The sequence below is a fragment of the Lissotriton vulgaris genome, unplaced genomic scaffold, assembly GCF_964263255.1.
Source record: "Lissotriton vulgaris unplaced genomic scaffold, aLisVul1.2 SCAFFOLD_293, whole genome shotgun sequence".
NCBI lineage: Eukaryota > Metazoa > Chordata > Amphibia > Caudata > Salamandridae > Lissotriton > Lissotriton vulgaris.
In genome coordinates, this window is record NW_028254211.1 from 1,185,835 (window position 1) to 1,206,333 (window position 20,499).

Sequence of the window (20,499 nt, forward strand, 5' to 3'; positions counted from 1 at the left end):
TTGCCCTCACTTTACTTTTGAATGAACACTCTCACAACACCGAAGACTGCTTTTTGAGATGAGAAAAATGCAAACGCTCCCCCTATAAATTACAACAGACTTTCTCTGGGCTGTTATTCAAACAAATGCTAAAAGGACCAAACATCTTGTTATCAGTGACAAAAAGATTTATGTAATCATTTTGCTTATGCCCTAAATGGCAGGGTACAGGTAATGTGATGATAGTCCACATAAAACATTCATCAGTATAGTCCATTGCTCGACCTCTATGATTGCTTTATCTTTTCAGCATATTATGTCGGTGGCATAACAACTAACCATCATACTCACTTTTGGAGCTAGGTCTTATGAGAGTCGAAAAAGTCTCCACGGTGTTTAGCCTTTCGAGAAAGAGGGAGGAACTGGCCAAAGTCATTAGGGGGGTGAGTGCTCACCTAGGCATTAAAATCTTTGGTACCAACTGAACTGTTTAACTGAAGGCATTTCCCTACACAGAGCTCAGTTTTATACAAAGCTCTCACTTGCAGCCACCATAAACAAAATGTCTAAAGCCTTGTTGCAGGGAACCACCATCTTTTACGCCATGCAATGTGTCTTCAAAGACAGCAACATTCAACAAGCACATGGTCTCCATGCACAAAGCAGTCAGTGGAAGTGAAGGGTCCAAATTAGGGGCCTCACTGGATTATTCACAAGGAGGTTGGAAGGCTCATTCAGCATAATAAGGTTAAAAGGCCTGGCCGAAGCATTAAGAATCACACGCCACCAACCATCAGTCTCCCAACAACTAATAAGAGAGAGTAGAAATCCTCCATTGTGGTTAGGAGCAAAACGTGGGTGCACTGCCAGTCCAGCAGACTCTTTTGTTCTGCAAAGAGCAGACAACTTACATAAGCCAGAAGATGTCAGAGGTAGGATGATCCAGCGATCCACACAATATGAGGTCTTTCATGTGTGAAGTAAGTTCAAGGACTAGTAGCATATATGTAACTACAGAAAGGTAGTGTGTGCTACCTCATTCTTTATCTACCCCCTTCCATTGATAGGATGACATCCAAGTATCCCAGGAAATATGGGCTAGCCAAACAGATCCTGCAACACAGCTTCACTACATTGCGTAAGTCTGGAATACTGAAATTATTATTAAATGTATTCTATTTACAAAAAGCATCATGAGTAGCTCAAGTTGCTGCTTTCCATAACACATACAGTGGACGTGATAATGAAAAGCTGTGAATGCTGCCTCATTTCTGGCCACAGAAGCCTCTAATGACGGCAGCTGTATTTTCAGCGATTTGTTTTTAATCCTGCCACAGGGTAGTCGATTAAAGTTGCTACATAGCTAACCCTGTAGCCAGTTTGAACGACGTTCACCTTAGCACTGCACATCACACCACACCACGCTCGCATACAGTTTTAGTTAACCCTCCATACTTACATCAAAATCATCCCTGTGCTCCTCCCACACAGCGAGGGGGTTGTAGCCCGCGTAGAACTAGGTTTCTTTATGCGAGGAGGCACCCCTGTGATAATGCATGACACATCTGGTGTGTGAGGGGAACTTTCCTTAAAAGGGTATCCCCCCAAGTACATGGTTGCCCGAATCTCGTCGCACCCCATACCGCCTCCTTGGAACTTTGGCCTCTTTTGTGTTTGATGCACTGGCCGTAAGGCCTCGTAAACTCCTAAAGAGACGAGCACTTCAAAACAGAATGAAAGACAACCACCCCTATAGGCCTATTTGCTTGTCTTTTACAAAGAAATAAAAAGTTTGGTCTTAAGTGACAGTATTTAAGAACCACACTGGTGCCAAAAGACATTTCTAAATGCCAGAAAGTTATTTACTTTTACACCTACACTCTGTGCATTGCAAGTTATTTATAATTTAACGATGGCTCTCTGGTTTAACGTTGCTCTGTCTCTTTTGCACAGTTGTGTAAGAGCTTTAAAGCCCTTGTAAAGTCAGCATGTAGAGGCATAAGAGGAAACAATCCCAATAAGAGATTATAAAAGAGTTGTAGGCTTGTGGGATTACACCACCACTAGACAAATCTGCTTTAAAAATAGAGTCCAATTCTACTCAAGTGCTGATGGCAAGATGCACATGGCGGGCAGTAAATGTTTTTACCTATGACACAGAGGGGAGGAAGGAGAGACTATACAAGCCCAGTCTCCCTATAACAGTAACCATATACACAAAAAAGCAGGCGCAATGCAGAAAAAACAACAAACACACACACACCCGTAACGGTATTGGTGAGGATGTCAAAAAATGGAGAATCTCACAATTGTGGTGTGTCTGCCTGTCCTCTGAATTTTTGTTTTTTTAAATTTGATGGTATGGCCTCACACACCCACCCAGATGTCATGATTCATCATCAACCAACCTACACTCGCCCGAATAAATGAGTGTGGATTAAAAATCCTAACCTCAGAGCATAAAACTTTAATTAGGACACGCCTGGGTTGGGACATTAAAAAAGTGTGGGGGAACTCAAGGTGAATAATGAACCCAGTTCTTAACAGGTCAACATGTTTCTGCCGCTATTGCAAGAGCTCTAGTAGCTTCTCTGCTTAAAAATTACAAAATGTATATAAACACACAAAACCATGCATATGTCTTAGGGATGGCAGATATTTACCAACGGCCAGAGACGTTTTAAGGCATGAGTAAAGAGGGCTCTGGCCAAGGGCACACATTTTCCAAGGGGCCCCCTTGTTAAACTTTTGTAACTATCAAGAGTTTTCAAATAATCTGTTTGTTTACTTACTTTCTTTGTTGTTAGCCAGCCCAGACTGATTTTGGTTAGGTTCAGCAATCATTTTAACCTTTTAGAGTTCACAGACAGCGTTTAACTGCACAGGTCGTTTTCTATATGCAGCATATACCATTTACTTTGCAGTGGAAATTTAGTGCTCCATTTGTGACTGCATCAATCTTGTAGAGCTGCAGCCTAGTGCTACCTGGCTCCGAATACCACTCCTACGCACCTCAGGCACAGCAGTAAACAAAAGCACCAATCAGCACCGTATACCCGAATGGTGCTGACAGACCAGCTACACCACAATTTGTAGGTAGAAGGCTTAGTCGGATAACTAGTCTGTCTGGTTTTCTGATGCAGTCCAGCTGGAGACCACTTACCCAAGGTAGGGCTGATGACAGTCCACGCGTCGAAGTGCAGTGCAGAGCGGAATTATATGCTCCCTCCATGACTGTACTGTCCAGCTGCATCATTGCGATCACTGTCTTGCACCACCTGACTCGGAGTCCATGTTTTCCATAGAGCTGAGACAGGAGTGCAGTCAGCATAAAAAACACCCCCTGTATGCACAGGCCCAAAGGTGAGGCACCAGTCCACATGCACCTATCTTGTCTTGCGACTTGTCTGTTGGCAGCCAGACAGAGAGGCTGTTTCTTCCAGGGTTGAGCACAATGGAGGCTGACCAATGAAGAAGGTTGCTAATTGTAAGAAAATGCCTCTTTTTGTATGATCGCCTCCAAAGGTTTGGCTGATGCTGCTGGTTTTTCGACTCCAAGAGTGCACTGAGGCCTGCAGACCAGACCTCGGCGCCAGTGTTCTAATCCTTTACAACGTGTATGTTGAATTGGCATAAATTAACTCACTATAAGTCGCTAGTATATGGTACCAAGGGTATCCAGGGCCTGTAAGTTAAAGAGTCCACCCAGTCTGCTGCACTGATTGTGCCACCGAGTGTGACTGCCGACTGGAAGAGGAGTTTTAAACTGCTAGATCGGCTTTGCCATTTAAACCCATTGCAAAGCCACACTTCACTTAATGATATGTCTCCCCTACAGAAGCCCATCGATTATTAATGTAGGAAGCTGTATATTATTACATGGGACATGCAGTTTCACATGTATTAACAGTAAAAGCCCCAAATTGCCGTTTTTGCTGTGGAAAAACTAGAGGCTTCACTGGCAAGTACAGGGTAACATGCAGATCCCTCAGCTGTGCTCATTCTTGAATAGGACCGCCAAAAAGGGTACTTCAATATTTCACCTTAATCGTGGCATTAAACCTGACTTATTGCCCAAGTCAACTTTAATGTCACTATTAAGGAAAGGCAACTTTATGAAAGTAAGTTGCCACTCTGCTGCCCAGTTTCTTCAGTGGCCATTTACAGATGCTGGCCACCGGAAAGACTTTTGCCATCCTGGGGAGGAGCTGAACAGCTCCCAACCACAGGAACAATAGGCCTGCTGGTGGGAGAGCACATAGGGTGTAAGCCCAAAAGGAAGCTTCAAAGGGGAAGCCGCTTTTGAGGGGCAAATGGCAATCACACTCAGAAAGGGCTGACCCTTTGTTCAGGTAGACTGTCTGGCGGCAGAAACAGAGAGGGGAAACCAGTTGGCAAAATATTTTTTCTGTGGGAGTGTTGTTCTCAAGTAGCCACATCTCTAAGGGCGGCTACCATGCTCCCAACACCATGACAGGGGTTCAGACGTCTTGGGAGTGGGCAGAATAGTGCACTTTTGATAAGGTAGATGCCACACAAAGCCAGAAGTCATCATAAGGCAGCTGACTCCTTGTTCCAGCACCAGGGCCATTATAGCTGAAGTAGCCTGTCCTGGCCAGTCAATAGCCACAATTATCGACTTGCCACTGACCGTCAACGTGCAGCCAAGAAGACTACTCCTCAATGCTCAAAAGTTGCACCCGAGTTTTGCAGGACCCAGGAGAGTTAACAGAGTACAGATTGGTCCCCCAAGATGGACCCTAGCCTCCACCAAGAAGAAATGCTGGATCTGCTGTGACCAGAGACCAGTAGTCCTGTCAAAACTGGACTTCTGCTGGGACAAAATGAGCTCCAAGAGACATTGACTTCTGTGGCCAAAGTCACCCTGCCTAAACTGTGGACTTAAGAACAACCCCAGGAAGCCCCCCGTTGACGACAAAACACCCTCAGCATCCTGTATCTCTTTCATCAGGAACCTCCACTGAAGTCTATGGTGGTCTAAGCATAACAGTTGAAACTGGACTTCAGAGTGCTTTGATGACAAGGTAACTGTCCTAATACTCCTGGTAGGCCCTCCTGACCTTCTCCCTGTTGGAATTAGTCGCCCAGTGCAGGCCAGTGTAGAAAACAATTCTTTAAAAATCCAAGAAAGAGTCCAAACATTAAGGTTACCAGTGCTTGTTTGCGCTTTTGAGTTAAACCCTGAGATTTACATTTTATTTCTCTGTGTAACAACCCCCTGCTGAAAACACACATAATCCTGTGATTCCTTTAAAACTGGTCTGGGAAGGTTACTAAATAAAGGAATGTGCAGGACAAAATGATTCAGTACTTTAATGGACTGGCTCTGCATCACTCTAGTTCCTGACACAAACAGAAATATCTACATATTTATTTAACGAAATCTCTGCCCGAGAGCTTATATCATTCCAGTAAGCACCACCCGGTCGAAGGGATCCACTGGTTTGAGGATACAGGACAGGTAAAGGAGATGGGCTGTACCTGATGTTACACCAAATCCAGTGCTGTTGGGTTCTTCGCTGACTGCATGCAGTTGGCACACCCCCGCATTCTCCACGCTCATATTTAATGGCTTTGTTAAGAGGAATTTTCTGAAAGTGGTAAAGAAAAGAAGACTATCAAAACAGAATAAACATTTTCTACATTGACAATTAATGTTACACATTTTTGATTAATATATGTTCACAAAAGCACAATAGAAAACCGATCTTTTCCCTATACTCTAAACCCCCACACCTCTTCACACACGTTTTTCAATGTTTTGAACAGATTTGATAATGGCAGAAGGTAGGTAGGTAAGTAAGTGTGAAAAACCAAAGGCTCGAAATATTAGATTTTTATGATTTAACCTAATCTTTTCTACGTTTTCTATGTTGTCCTGTTGATTGCCTGAAGTTTAGCAGAAGTGTTACCAAAATGCAAATTTTCTCTGGCTGAATGCCTTGTGGCTCATCTAAATGTCTTATTTCACCCCTCCTTTTTCTGGGGCTACAGCGCCAAAAGTCTGACTTCAGAGGTATGCTGGAGAACTGGTCTGTAGGAATGGAGAGAAACTTGACACCCACTCTCCAACCAGGTCACATTTCCCTATCAAAGGAAACTACAACACTGGGGGTCTGATTACGAGTTGCACAGCGATGTAAGGATGGAGTTACTGAGGTTGGAATTAGCGACTCCAGCCAATAATTCCTTCTTTGCATGGGTTTATTTTACTAGGTCCTTTTCCTCATAGTTATCTCTGATTTTCGGCTCATCCTCTGAGCGAGAGACAAATGGGAGATGGGGCAATGCAGGTCACAAGGAGGGGAAACATGTTGGGGTTGGAAGTGTCTTTGGAAGGTTCTTGTGTGGCCAGGTCTGTGTCAGTGGCCTCAGCAACTGCCCTGAAGTCCAAAGTGGTCATACCGGATGTAGAAACATACCTAAAAAAACGGATCCAGTGTTCCAACAACAGTAACTGCAGGAACATACAGCACTGGTGATAAAGCTGGGCGGTATCCCAACAAGAGGTGCCACTCCGTCTGATTCATAATTGGTTTCTTGGTCTCCTTGTGTACAGCAGGCATTCTCAGACACATGAACCCCCTTAAAGAATGGGAAAGGTGCAACTGGGACCTGAAGGGGTAGAGGCATTCTTGCATCCATGGGAGGTAGAACAGAGCTGGCCATTGGAGGAGTTTGGCTAAAGAGGGAGGGACACAAAAGATTAGGACTTTTGGCATTGAGGTTTTCTGTAGTAAAAAGGACTCCGGAATAATTGCTCCACAAAACACATTTCTAAAACAGGAACTGAGCCAGTTTGCTGACAATATTACAAAAGAGAACTGCAAGGTCTTTAGTATGATTTGATCAGTGTTTTACACCTTTAAACAAAACCCTTGCGTGATCACTCTCGGAGGGCGGGGTGGTGCAGATTTAATATGGCCGGGATGCCTGTCACCCCCTCCCAACACAATCCCCAAGGATGGGAAGACGGACGCAGTTCTGAACTTTTGGAAGGCGGGAGGGAGTCACCCTCCCGGCCGTATTTATTAAAATATGAAACAAAATTAAAACATTAAATAAAAGTTTCATATCATGTACAATTTTCATTTATTAGATTTCGATAAAGACATGTTCATTGGCTAACCTTAACAAATCTCTAATACAAAGGTTTCCTAGCCGAGTGTAACATCCTGCAAATGCATACATTCTAAATTAAAATTGTACATCCTAGCTTTAAGGGCCAACGGCAAGGTCGCAACCGGTGTCAGATCCCTACTACCAAAACTCTCGCCCTCACGGTGTGAGTGGCGGCCGCGCAGAGGACTGTACCCTCCGTGCCAACTCTAATTTCCCTTGTCTTGTTGGGGGCCCCCATTTCCGCTCGACGCCATCTTAAAGGTTGTCCGAGCACCCGTGTGAGGTATCTGTAGGAAGGACAGCGTGGACTCCCCCCCCACCCCACACTCTCTATCACATCCGCCGTCGCGGATATCCGGGCCCCAGGAAATTCGTAGGAGGGGCATATAGCCGCCTCCTCCCGTGGAAGGGGCCTATGGCCGTCTCCCCTTAAGCGACCCATCCTTAGTTGGTGCCGCCTCCCTGTGGGAGGGGCCAATGGCCACCTCCCCCCGGGCGCTCCCATCCATAGTGGGTGGCGCCCCCCTCTAGGGACCTTGAAATTACTGCTCACCGATCATGACCTTACCGCCCGACCAAAAAATAAATACGACATTTGTTTACCTACTAAGGGAGAAAATATCATCCTGTCTACTTGTATCAATTGTTTACTCCTAAAAGAAAAACAGTACCTACAGACAGAAGTCACATTCTTAAACTAGACATTCATTTTCTTTTATACGGAGGGAAAGAAGATGTTATCAGAGCAAAACTTTATTGCAAAACTAACATTGCCATAAGGGGCTAGTGGGTGGGTCAAAATTGCTCCTTGTTCCGTCGAGGGCTCACGTGCAACGAGTGGGTGCAGCTTCCAAGCACAGGAACAAGAGGACGCTTCTTCGGACTCCCGCTCTCTTTATTCCTCTTCGGGAGGGCGTGTACCCTCCGCCGGTACGCCTACTGGGAGTGGGCATCGGTGTAGGTGTCTAGGACAACCCCTTTTGGGCGGGAAAAGGCGCGCCCCGGCTACGCCGCTTCGGGCATACCAGCCGAGACACGCCCCCCGCCCAAAATGGTTTCCCGGGAGGATCGGGGCACCCAACTATACGTTCGGGGGACCGAGTGGTCGCCCCTTTCCATATGGCCGGGATGCCTGTCACCCCCTCCCAACACAATCCCCAAGGATGGGAAGACGGATGCAGTTCTGAACTTTTGGAAGGCGGGAGGGAGTCACCCTCCCGGCCGTATTTATTAAAATATGAAACAAAATTAAAACATTAAATAAAAGTTTCATATCATGTACAATTTTCATTTATTAGATTTCGATGAAGACATGTTCATTGGCTAACCTTAACAAATCTCTAATACAAAGGTTTCCTAGCCGAGTCTAACATCCTGCAAATGCATACATTCTAAATTAAAATTGTACATCCTAGCATTAAGGGCCAACGGCAAGGTCGCAACCGGTGTCAGATCCCTACTACCAAAACTCTCTCCCTCACGGTGTGAGTGGCGGCCGCGCAGAGGACTGTACCCTCCGTGCCAACTCTAATTTCCCTTGTCTTGTTGGGGGCCCCCATTTCCGCTCGACGCCATCTTAAAGGTCGTCCGAGCACCCGTGTGAGGTATCTGTAGGAAGGACAGCGTGGACTCCCCCCCCACCCCACACTCTCTATCACATCCGCCGTCGCGGATATCCGGGCCCCGGGAAATTCGTAGGAGGGGCATATAGCCGCCTCCTACCCTGGAAGGGGCCTATGGCCGTCTCCCCTTAGGCGACCCATCCTTAGTGGGTGCCGCCTCCCAGTGGGAGGGGCCAATGGCCGCCTCCCCCGGGCGCTCCCATCCATAGTGGGTGGCGCCCCCCTCTAGGGACCTTGAAATTACTGCTCACCGATCATGACCTTACCGCCACAGGCCTGATAGTTGACCGGCTATCCGGCCCCCCCACAAACTCCTCCTAAAGGTCATGCTTCCTCAAACCCCTTAGTCATGCTATGAAGTCTCCTATGAGTAAGACATTCCCCTCCCGGGACAGGTGAACCCCATCATTCAGATACATGTGATCACCCCGAATACACTCATGCGGAATGCTATGCAACTGCGCAAAGCGAAACAATCTACCAATTTTGTTGTTAACCTTCTTCACCGAATGGTTCAGTGCTGACACTGAAAGGCCCCCCCGCCAAACCCTTCTGGGAATCATGTGGGACCAGGCAATCGTGCACCCCGGGATTCTTTTTGCCAACCAGCTAACGGCAGACAAAACTTGCTCGAGTAATACTCGCCTACCCAGTGTCACCAAGTCATTGCCCCCCAGGTGTACTATGATTACAGATGGCGGTGACCTCTGCCACCCTAAGAGACCCTCAACAAAAGATTCGAACTGGTCAATACAGAGCCCGCCCCTTCCGTGGAAGGCCACTCTGTACCCGTATTCCCCAGCTGCGTGAGTCGCGTCACCTGCTTTGAATACGTCCCCGGCCCGCCTCACGTATGAGTGGCCCACGACCCAAACCACTCTCTCCTCAGCAGGTGATCCGTGACCGCTGGTCCCATGGTACTGGGTCGACTGCAAATTCCGCCCCGCATGACATGCTCGCAAAACTGTAAATCAAACAGAAGACAAGAAGCGTGAGTGCATGTAACTTGACTTCACATCATGTGCCATCGCACATACCTTTTAAAACAATTCGAGGACCATTGTCCTAACTGTTTCACCTTTTCCGCACTCTGACCCCTGGCTGTAGCCTCAGTAGCAGCCCCTATCCTAAAGGAGTGGGTCCCGAAATCGCACGGGTCCATGCCCGCCGCCGCGATTGTCAGTGCTAGCACCCTCTGGAACTGAAACCTCGTCAGTGGGGTGGCATCGATGTGCCTCAGCAAACTCCCCCCCCATGTATCCGCCCTCAGTGCCAAGTATTCCTCTATGCACCTTATCGGGCACGTGGGAGACCCTCGCATGCGCTGGACAACAACGTTGCTTCCCATCGCTCCCTGGTCAGTTTTGGACCTAACTATCGTGACCACCATCGAATCACCCCTAATTAGGATGTGATCCCTGCACAAGCCTCCCTCCACATCTTTCTTATTCCTTGCAACCAGTTCGCTTACCCGCATAGCCCCATGGAACGCTAATGCGAAAGCTGCCCGGAACAGAACTGCTTCGAATTGGGAGGAGCATGTTGTCACTAGTTTTGCCATGAGTAGGGACAACCTTTCCAAGCCAATCGGGCGTCTCTCGTCATGCCTGCGACCCTCGAGGCGCTGCCAGCCGCGAAGGGCTTTTTTAGCCAAAAAGGAACCTGTTGGGTCTTTGATGCCATGCACCTGCGCCATGAATGAGATGGCCGCCCTGTGTCTATTGGCCGTTGCCGCTGATCGGCCTTCTCTGTGCAGTGCTACCAGGAACCCCAGGAAGGACTCCTCCTGCCCCCAGCTCTGACTCCCTGTTGGACCCAAAAATGTACAATAGGAACGAAACGCTCCTTCGTATGCCTTCCTCGTCCTGGGGGCTAAGCTTGCTGCCACAAGGTCTTGTAATCCGGGCACCGATTAGCCAGAGTGCTTTGGGGAACGGTGCCGCCACTAAGTCCGCTGTAGGTAGATAACCCCTGAACGCCTGCATATGTGAACGAGAGAGTGCATCAGCCGCATGATTCAGTACACCCGGCACATGTTTCGCCCTGAACTGTACATTTAGTCTCATGCAAAGTAGCACAATTTCCTTCAGCAATCTCAAAATCCATTTGCAGCGTGCTGCCTGATTGTTAATGCATTCTACAACAGTCATATTATCAGACCAAAATACAACTGAGCGGTCTCGGAACTCGTCCGGCCATGCCCTCAGAGCGACAAAAATTGGGAATAGCTCAAGGAACCCTATGTTACCTGTGAGACCGCTGGCGTGCCACCACGTCGGCCATGTTTGCGCCGACCATCGATTACCGAAGATGGCGCCAAATCCCACGCTCCCCGCCGAGTCAGTCCACAAACCCAGCTCGTCCGAAGTCCGCCAAGAATGCCAACCAAATGCGCATGTCCTGGCGAACCTCTGCAGACAGTCTCGTGCGGTGATGCCCTTCTTTGAGACCAACCATAGCTTGTGCAATAGAGCGTGAAAAGGGGCGAGCCATTGGCATCACCCTCAAGGCAAAGTTAAGCTGACCCACAACTTGCTGTAACTGGTGCAGGGTCACTTTCATCCTACCAAGTCAAAGCTCCAAGGAAGCCCTAAATTTCGATACCTTACCCACTGGCAGGCGGAAACACCCCTCCACAGAATCGAGCTCAATTCCCAGAAACTCCAGTGAAGTAGATGGTCCCACCGTTTTACCTGGTGCCAATGGTACCCCAAACTCCTCCATGAGGCTGCAAAAATCCTGTAGCGCCTGCGCACATTTCGTGTCGCCGGCAGCTCCCAAGAACAGAAAGTCATCTAGGTAATGCATAACATGCCTATGCCCTGTGGCCTCGGTGAATGCCCACTCTAAAAAACAGCTGAATTTTTCAAAATAAGCACAAGAGATGGAGCAACCCATCGGCATGCATTTATCCATGTAGTAACGTCCTTGGAACGCAAAACCTAGCAGACGCTGATCCTGTGGGTGTACCGGGAGCAACCGGAACGCCGACTCGATATCTGATTTCGCCATCAGCGCCCCGGGGCCCAGGCGATTCAACATGGTGACGGCATCATCGAAGGATGCGTACCGCACCGAACAGACTCCTGGGTCAATCGCATCGTTCACTGAGAAACCCCTTGGAGCCGACAGATTATGGATCAGCCTAAATTACCCCGGTTCTTTTTTGGGGACCACCCCTAATGGGGAACAGATGAAATTCGCTACTGGCGGGTGCTGAAAAGGGCCAGCGACTCGGCCTAGGTTCACCTCTTTAGCGATTTTTCTCTCCACCACACCTGGATTATGCTGTGCCGAAAGCTGGTTTTTACAAAAAGGTTCCCCACGAAAATCCCCCGCCGGGATGTGGAAGCCATATAAGAATCCCTTCCTCAACACCCCAGCGGAGACATAATCAGGGTATCTGTTTAACCAGGGAGTCATAGCCATGATATCAACGGGGGTAGGCAATTGTACACAACGATCTCCCTCAGTCTTGTTTGGACCCTCCTCTACCTCCCGACCCGCTATTTTTTGACCTGCATGAACTCTCCGGGTGAGAGGAATTCCCACAACCCGCACACGCATGTTTGAACTTACATGCCCCTTGCGGTCTAGTACAGTTGCCTCTATTGAAGCCCCAACAGACCCTCCACTTTCCACCATTCCCGCCGGTTCTCGGCTGGTGATCGCCACCGGCGCCTGCCCGAAAGGGCACCGCGGGCTGCTGGCGGGAAAACCCCGACCCTTCCCACCTGGCGAGGACGTCCTTGCCGCGCCAGGCAGGAGCTGCTTCTGCCAAGAAATCGAGTCGAGGCAATCCCATGTCAGAGAGGAATCATACTCTTTCGCTTTACGGAATTTCATGTCGTAACCCATCCATTCATTCCCCTCATATGTTTCATAAAAATCCATTATACGTGCCTGATAACAAGACAGTTCGGGCAATACCTCGGGCTTACGTTCGCCAATAATCGCAGTAAACATTGCAAAGGCCTTGGCCCAATTTGTTATCGTCTCCTCCACCCTGAATCCCGCCATTTTGGCTCGCCAGACACTCGGGTGCCACAAATCTTTCTGTGTCTTAGCATACTCCATCTCGCGATGGTCAGTCAACAACGAAAACATATTAACATACTTGTCTGTCCATATCAATTCTTTTGTGGCCAACGGGATATGTTGAACCACCCTCTCCCGTCTTGAGGGCAATGAGCCCTCCCCCGCCACTGGCAAAGCGAGCTTACCCTGTTCGGTCGTTTTTCCCGCAGTTTTCTCAAGACCAGCTGCCGGTCCTTCCGGAGTCACCTGTGGGGAGACAAGAGGGAGATTCGCCTTCGCGGCATCTCGTGACTGCCGCAACTGCTGGATTAGTAATTTGGCCTCTTCGGCCGTGTCTCCGGGCGCCATAGCACCCCCTGCCTTTTTGTTGAGCCATGCGGCCAACTGGGTGGCCAATTCGGGAGGCATATCCTCGTCGTTGGCGGGCGTAATCACAACCGGAATCGGTTGACCCGCGTCTGGGGTTGGTACCGGGCCATCGGCTGGTCTGGCAGGGAGAACTGGAGGTACCTCAGGGACCAGAACCTCCCCTGCCCCGCCCTCCTTTTGACCCGCTTTCCTCTACCCTCGGGGACGATTCCCGGCAATGCCGGGCCTATTACCTTTTTCGGGTTCCCCGGCTTGTTCATTGCAGCCAGTTGTTTCTTGATGCCCGCCATATCCCGACCAAGCGCTGGGACTTGTCCGATGCTTCGTTCCATTCTCGCCATTCTGTTCACCAACATGCGAAGCACTTTGTCTGTCTCGGAACCCTTTCCTGCCTTCTTGCCAGACATCGTTTCGATTATCCGCTCCGAGTCGATCAACGCGGTCCTGGATCCTTCGCCTCGAAGTCACTGAAAGAGAAACACAAGAATTACAAGTTCTCAAAATTGCTCCTTGTTCCGTCGAGGGCTCACGTGCAATGAGTGGGTGCAGCTTCCAAGCACAGGAACAAGAGGACGCTTCTTCGGATTCCCGCTCTCTTTATTCCTCTTCGGGAGGGCGTGTACCCTCCGCCGGTACGCCTACTGGGCGTGGCCATCGGTGTAGGTGTCTAGGACAACCCCTCTTGGGCGGGAAAAGGCGCGCCCTGGCTACGCCGCTTCAGGCATACCAGCCGAGACACGCCCCCCGCCCAAAATGGTTTCCCGGGAGGATCGGGGCACCCAACCATACGTTCGGGGGGACCGAGTGGTCGCCCCTTTCCAAAAGGCCTCTAAGAGTCCCTATCTGCCTGATATATGACAGAGCTGGGAATTGGGTGTCCAATTGTACTGCTAATTTCTGGAACTAGAAAGCGTCTCCAAACACCACAAGAAGTCTATGGGCCAGATGTAGGTAATCTCAATTTACCTATTCTTCAATACCAAATTTTACTGATTCGGTATTTAAGAATAGGTAAATGGGATGTAGGTAATATTTTGTTAAAAATTACCGAATCGGTAAGATTCGGTAATTAACGAATCAGTATTTACCGATTCAGTAACTGCCATTAAATCCTATGGGCCTGGAGGTCCATAAGAATAAATGGCAATTACCGAATCGGTAAATACCGATTCGGTAAAAGGGGGAAAACATTAAAGGGTGGCAGGGTGTCACTTTGACACCCTGTTGCACCCCTCAATTGTGTAAGGGTGCACATGTGGCTCACATACATGCCCTAAGGGCATGTATGTCTGCCACATGGCACCTTTGAAAATGCACAGATTTGCATTTTCAAAGGTATTTGTGTTTTTACCACCAACTGTAAGTTGGTGGTAAATAACGAATCCTAAAATGGCAAAAGCACTCATTTGAGTGCTCCCTATATTTCAGATTCGGTAATTTACTGATTCTGTATTTTTAAGAATCGGTATTTTACCGAATTCTTAAATACCGATTCGGTAAATTACCGAATCTGAAATGTAGCCACCTACATATGAAAAGCCTAATTCCGGTCGGTAACGGCCGAAATTCGGTAATTTCGGCCGTTACCGACCGGAATTAGGCTTCCTTCATCTGGCCCTAAGTCTTGTAAAATGACCCCTGGTTGCCGGCAGAACTTTCCTATTATAGCTGGAAAATGCAGAAGGGCCAGGAGACAGAAAAAGCTGTAACTGACAGGAGCCATAGACCAGAGTTCATAGCCACATTTTTCTCAATTTTTCTAATGAGAGAAATATGGTTCTACACCGTCCCATGCTTACATTAGTGATTTCCTATCTTTTAAGAAAACATACAATATGAATATATTTTGGAAGAAACCAGTTCTCTCTAATAGCTGCCCTTCTCCTCATTAGATTTTGTTTCGAGGGTCACACTTTGCAGTAAAGGTTGACTGTCATTAAATTATGATGTACAACATTGGAAGTCACTACATCGGGCACAACATCACAATTCACTACACCAACAGTAACATTACATCGAAGAATTTTTACATCGCAAGTTAGTTTTTAATTATTCACATATATGGATACGGGGATGGGTTGGTTTCATCTTAGCAGGAAAAGCTCAGCTAGTTCAAGGGGTTGGTCTGCAACTTCTTCCCACCAACAGAGACAAATGGTTTTGTAGAGACAGATACAAGACATTGCCTAGGTTCAGGTTCAGAGCTGACTTGCATAAAGCTGTCCACCAAGTTGAGGTACACATGCACATTGAAATCAGTGGACTACAACATTCACCAATTCAAGACCACATGAGAGAACGCACATGAGCCCATATCCACAAAACATTTGAATAGCCGAATTCCACACATCTCCCAAACATAGGACCCCAGTAAAGAGGGCCACACAGATTTTACTTTAAAGGAGCTGGTGGGTCTATAGTCCATACATACACAGGTAAAAAGGCTTGTTCTCCACTAATGATAATCTTGGCACCACTACTGGTGCTCTCAGAGCTTGTGTTGATGGGATGGTAGCCAGGCTTGCAAAGAAGTAGGCTCTCCGAGTGCCCCTCAATATCAGAGCCCAGCTTTGGTGATCATAGACAGTATGTGAGAGAACCCTCAGTGGACTTGTGGGTGTGTCAAGTTGACAGAGGGAAACATACACAGAAACATACAAGCACAGGGCATCTTTACTTCAAATAGCCATGTCGAACCTTATCCCAAAGTTCTTGTTGGCACATTGAACCGATTAAACGCAAACTTAGCAATTAATTATTCAGATAGCTCTCTTACACTGCTAAAGTGAGTAATGAATATAATGTCTAATCAAACGTGATCACGTGGTTTTGAAAATAAAACTAGTAGATATAATATTACATCACTTAGACAAAAAAAGTGCAACGTCTAAATAATTACAAGTATTTAAACAAAGTCTAACAACAGAGTTAGGTTTGAGGAGAGAGCTTGTGGGGATGAGAATCTCATGAACGAGGAGAGAATTAGAGAGAAACTTCAAGAAAATGTAGTAAGACAGGCATAAGTTTATGAGGTAATGTGTGCAAAGCAATAAGCAGTTTGCATAAATGTGCATTAACATAAAAAGCCATGGCAATGGAATCTTTACACATTTTTAAACAAATATGTTCAACGTACTGATTTGTCTTGCTTTCTACAAGAAGCCAGCGGTCTTCCGCTACAAGGAAAACAGACTTGATGTTGATAGGCAAGGATATGCTGTGAGCACAGCCTTCTAAAACGTCGAGCACGTTGAGCTGATTTCTGCAAAAAGGTAGAGATGAGGGAAAAAACAAAATTATAAGCTTTGAGTGCGCGTACTTAGACATACCTTTTTAGTTTTTTTAATATGGAACAATCATTGACGCTGCATGAAACAGTAGAGAAATAGACTCAGCTGCTGACAAGGCATTTCTGGTGTACACAGAGTGAAATAAAGCTACACAATACTCAAGCAAGAATTCAAAACTTTAGAAAACAACCGCAAATTCTATTTTTTCCAGAGAAGAACATACGTTTTTAATTCAACACAATATTTCTCTGAAAAAAATGTTGCATAGTAACTTCACCGTAAAAAATCCCCCAAATTATGAAACATGTTTGTGGTGTCTTGATTTTCCTATAGATGGGACGTGACCTGTCAGTTAAGGGTGCCCTGTCCTTTTTGGGGTGTGTTCCAGACTGATTCGGTTAGTACATGTTTTTGTGGAACAGAGAGCAAAACAATATTGACTAGTATGTGACTAAGACTAACAGCCCATTTTCTCATTCTGCTAAAATAGAGTAATTTTGAAAATGTGGGAAGACCACATTACGTCAGAGAAACAACAAAACAAAACGAAGCCGGTTTACTTCCCATTCACGCATAGGAAAGAATAAATTGGGCTAAAAAAGGACATCATTCCAGCTAAAATATTCTTTCCCACCAGTTTCACCTCTAATTGAGAGACTAAGGAAATTTGTGCAAGACTGCATAATCTTGAAAATTGCTTTTGTGTCAAGAGCAGGCAATATCTTTTGCTATTAAATCCTTGATGGTCACATGGGATCTGTTATTTAAAAGAAAACCAAAAACAAAGACCAAATGGGCATCCAGGCTTCTTAGTGCCTGAAAATTTAAATGCACCAGCTTTTATATATTGCAATGTATTGTGATTACATTGATATAGTGCTTACTACCCCTGACGAGATGTTGAATCACTTTTCCGGCGAGTAGCATGCTACTCCGGAACCAACAACGGATTGTTAGCTAATTAGTATAGTGAAATATGAGATTAATTTGATCTGTGGATATGTTGGTCGTTGTTTGGATTGAAAAGTATAGTGGAGGGATAGAAAAGGAAAAGATTTGCATTTATATTGCGTTTGCTCTCACTGATAAGGTGTTGAAGTGCTTTTTAGCGAGTAGCACGCTACTCCAGAACCAGAAAAGGATTAGTGGTGAATTAGTCCAGGAAATATTAAATTAATTTGAGTGGTGGAAATGTTAGTCTGTTATTTGGATTGAAAAGGATAGTGGAGGGATGGAGAAGGGAATGGTCTGCATTTATATAGCGCTTGCTTCCCTGATGAGATGTTGTAGCACTTTTCGGCAAGTAGCAGGCTACTCTGGAACCTATTAAGGATTGGTGGTGAATTAGTGGAGGGAAATATGAAATTAATTTCATTTGAGCGGTGGACATGTTAGTCTGTTATTTGTATTGTAAAAGGAATAGTCAAGGGATAGAGGGAGGAAGGTATAGCGCTGTGAAACACTACAGAGTCTGCCACACATGAGAGTGGAGCCCATCATATATTATTTGCACCATGATCTGCTGCAAGTCACTTACTGTGAGAGTCTGTCTTCATACATCATCCCTATGTGAGATACTGGTTTAACCTATACATGTATGTTTTTAGAAAAGACATACCCATGAACATGTACACACACACACTAATAGAACCTGCCAAAATGTCACAAAATTGCCACAAATAAGAAAAGCATAAATCTCTTGAGCTCACCCATTTTCTTTATAAAACACCAGCCAATTTTTGTGTGAGAATTCCCGGCACATTTTGTGAATATCCTACAAAAAATATATATATTGAAAATAAATGCAATTTTTTTTAAAGACTGCATATTGTCAGACATAGTTGCGTAGTGGAAAGCTCCCTGTGCTTCACGTCAAGAATATTCTGATACTAATAAACATAATACCATCAGTGCTTTTAAAATAAGTGAAACATTACCAAGAAGTTGAAGTAGCTTGAAGGCCTTTTTCCTGTGTCCATTAACACATGGAACAAGGATGGAACATCTTGGGGGAGATATGGTCTGGAAGATATGCTTGCGGGTTTTCTCAGCTTGTGTTGTCTTTTTCTTTCAATGTGTAATCAGAAACAAACCATGTTTTAACACAGTGCTATGTGTACAGCAACTTACTATCATGAATCCCGCAATTCCTACTAGAAAACCATCTGACAAAAATCAGCCTTCGTGAACAGTGAAAGCACCAATAGACTCCAGCAGTGAGTTAGTTATCTGTAAATACACTGAAGTAATGAACTGTTCCACTGAAAACAACTCAAAACGGTGCACGCAGGACGATCAATCCAAGAAAGACAAGACTGCACATCACAGCATTCAGAAGCACTTTGGCACCATCACCCAGGCAAAGCATGCCTTCCTAAGGGCATGGGCACCATTGCCCAGCCTAAACATGAAACACTGTTACACATCTAATCAGGAAACAGAAAGCCATCTGCAGAGACAGAATTAACCTCAGAAGCATTTAAATCAACCCAGACAGCGAGAATTTCTTTAAATCATATTCCTATACTAAATCCTTTGCAAGGGTTGATCTTTGTGGAACCTGGCACCAATCGCCTGCAACAAACTCAACATGATAGCCTTAAGAAAATAACCCAAGACTCACTTTTGACCTCAAACCCAAATATTGAAACAAAGCTCCCATTCACTAAGACTTTGGTTGCTACAGTGAGGCACTCAATAAATGCATATAACTTACAATAACAGCCATCTGTTACTCCATCTGACAAAACAGCAAATCCTTAGAGACTTTACAATTAACTCTAACATGAACAAGCATTTGCAAACCCAACATGTTTGGCTTGCCTGTAGGACTTTAAGCAGGAGCTAGGTGGTGTCATTGTTCTATGTATTTCAAACTGTTTTTCAGAAAGTGACTATAGCCACTTCACCATTGGGCCTTTTGGTACAATGGCAACATCTGTGATTTCCCATGGCTCTCGTAGTATGGAGCAGCTGGTGACGTCCTTTGACTTACCGTTGTCTTTTGTGTAAGGATGAGCTACACTGTTACACTAAACGGACTCAAAAGAAGTCTGCACTGCCTGCATGTGCAATAGAGTTTCAACACTTTCATTGCTACCAGGAGACCCAAATCCATGCTATTACAATGCATATCTACTCTGGAAAATGTCTTCTGAACATGTGGCATGAAGTGTATTTTCCATGTTACTTATAATTATTATTTTTTTGCAACCATACTGTGTTACAGGGCGTAGGAAAAGTTAATTTACAAAACATGTAACTCTAGGAATTATTAAGAGGTTCAACCAGTAATCACCACATAATTACCACAACTCCAGGTCCGTTGGGGATTAAATACTGCACTTCAAAGAGGGATGTTTGTTTCAATCACGCAGAGGCTTTGAATACTCCATTGATCATCAGAGCAGACGTGTTACCCACATCTACATTATATTACTCAAAAAGTATGGAAAAAGACCTCTCCGTTTGTACAAAGAAGTGTCCTTTTCCAAATCATGGTGGAATTAGTAAAAGGAAATTGCTAGCCTGGAGAAGTGGTTGACATAGTACAAATGTCCAATAAATGCTGGTACCTGGAGTTAAGAGTGAGTTTTAGGCAGATATGGCCGCTGTACAAATTGTCAACCCGAGTTCCCCTTCACGAAACTGCACTTTACAACTACACGTTTCCGGATAGATGTATAACTCCCATCTTTACTGTCAAGACACATTTGTCAATCAAAAACAACAAACCAGGATCACAGTGAAATGTTGTTATACAGTAACATGTTACAATATTTTTTAAACTCAGCATGACCTTAGCTTAACACATTGCTTTTACCAAAATGTTTGGTATTTCCATAATGTAGAGATACAAAGAAGGTGCTTACCAAATAAAGGAATTGTTTCACAGGGATACCTCTGTCCTCTCCAGACTCTCCTCATCTTGGAGTATTCTCTGAATAAGACTGGGGTTACTGACACTTTTGCATAGCTTTGTGCAAGGAAGAAAGAAAAGTGCCTACATTTTGCCTGCATCCTACATAAGTAACAAGACTCGTAATGTGACGTGCATC

General features: G+C 45.7%; 1 protein-coding gene across 1 annotated transcript in view; it reads right to left on the reverse strand.

Moving 5' to 3' along the window:
* The window catches only part of LOC147659640 (von Willebrand factor A domain-containing protein 8-like), a gene marked incomplete at its 5' end in the record, with an annotated part of 1,204,277 nt that overhangs the window by 510,197 nt on the left and 673,581 nt on the right, over nt 1-20,499 (reverse strand). Inside the window, 3 exons of the mRNA XM_086951584.1 lie at nt 5,482-5,591; nt 16,288-16,413; nt 18,151-18,215. Of these exons, the coding sequence (XP_086807710.1) occupies nt 5,482-5,591; nt 16,288-16,413; nt 18,151-18,215 (301 nt within the window). The remainder of the gene's footprint in view (nt 1-5,481; nt 5,592-16,287; nt 16,414-18,150; nt 18,216-20,499) is intronic.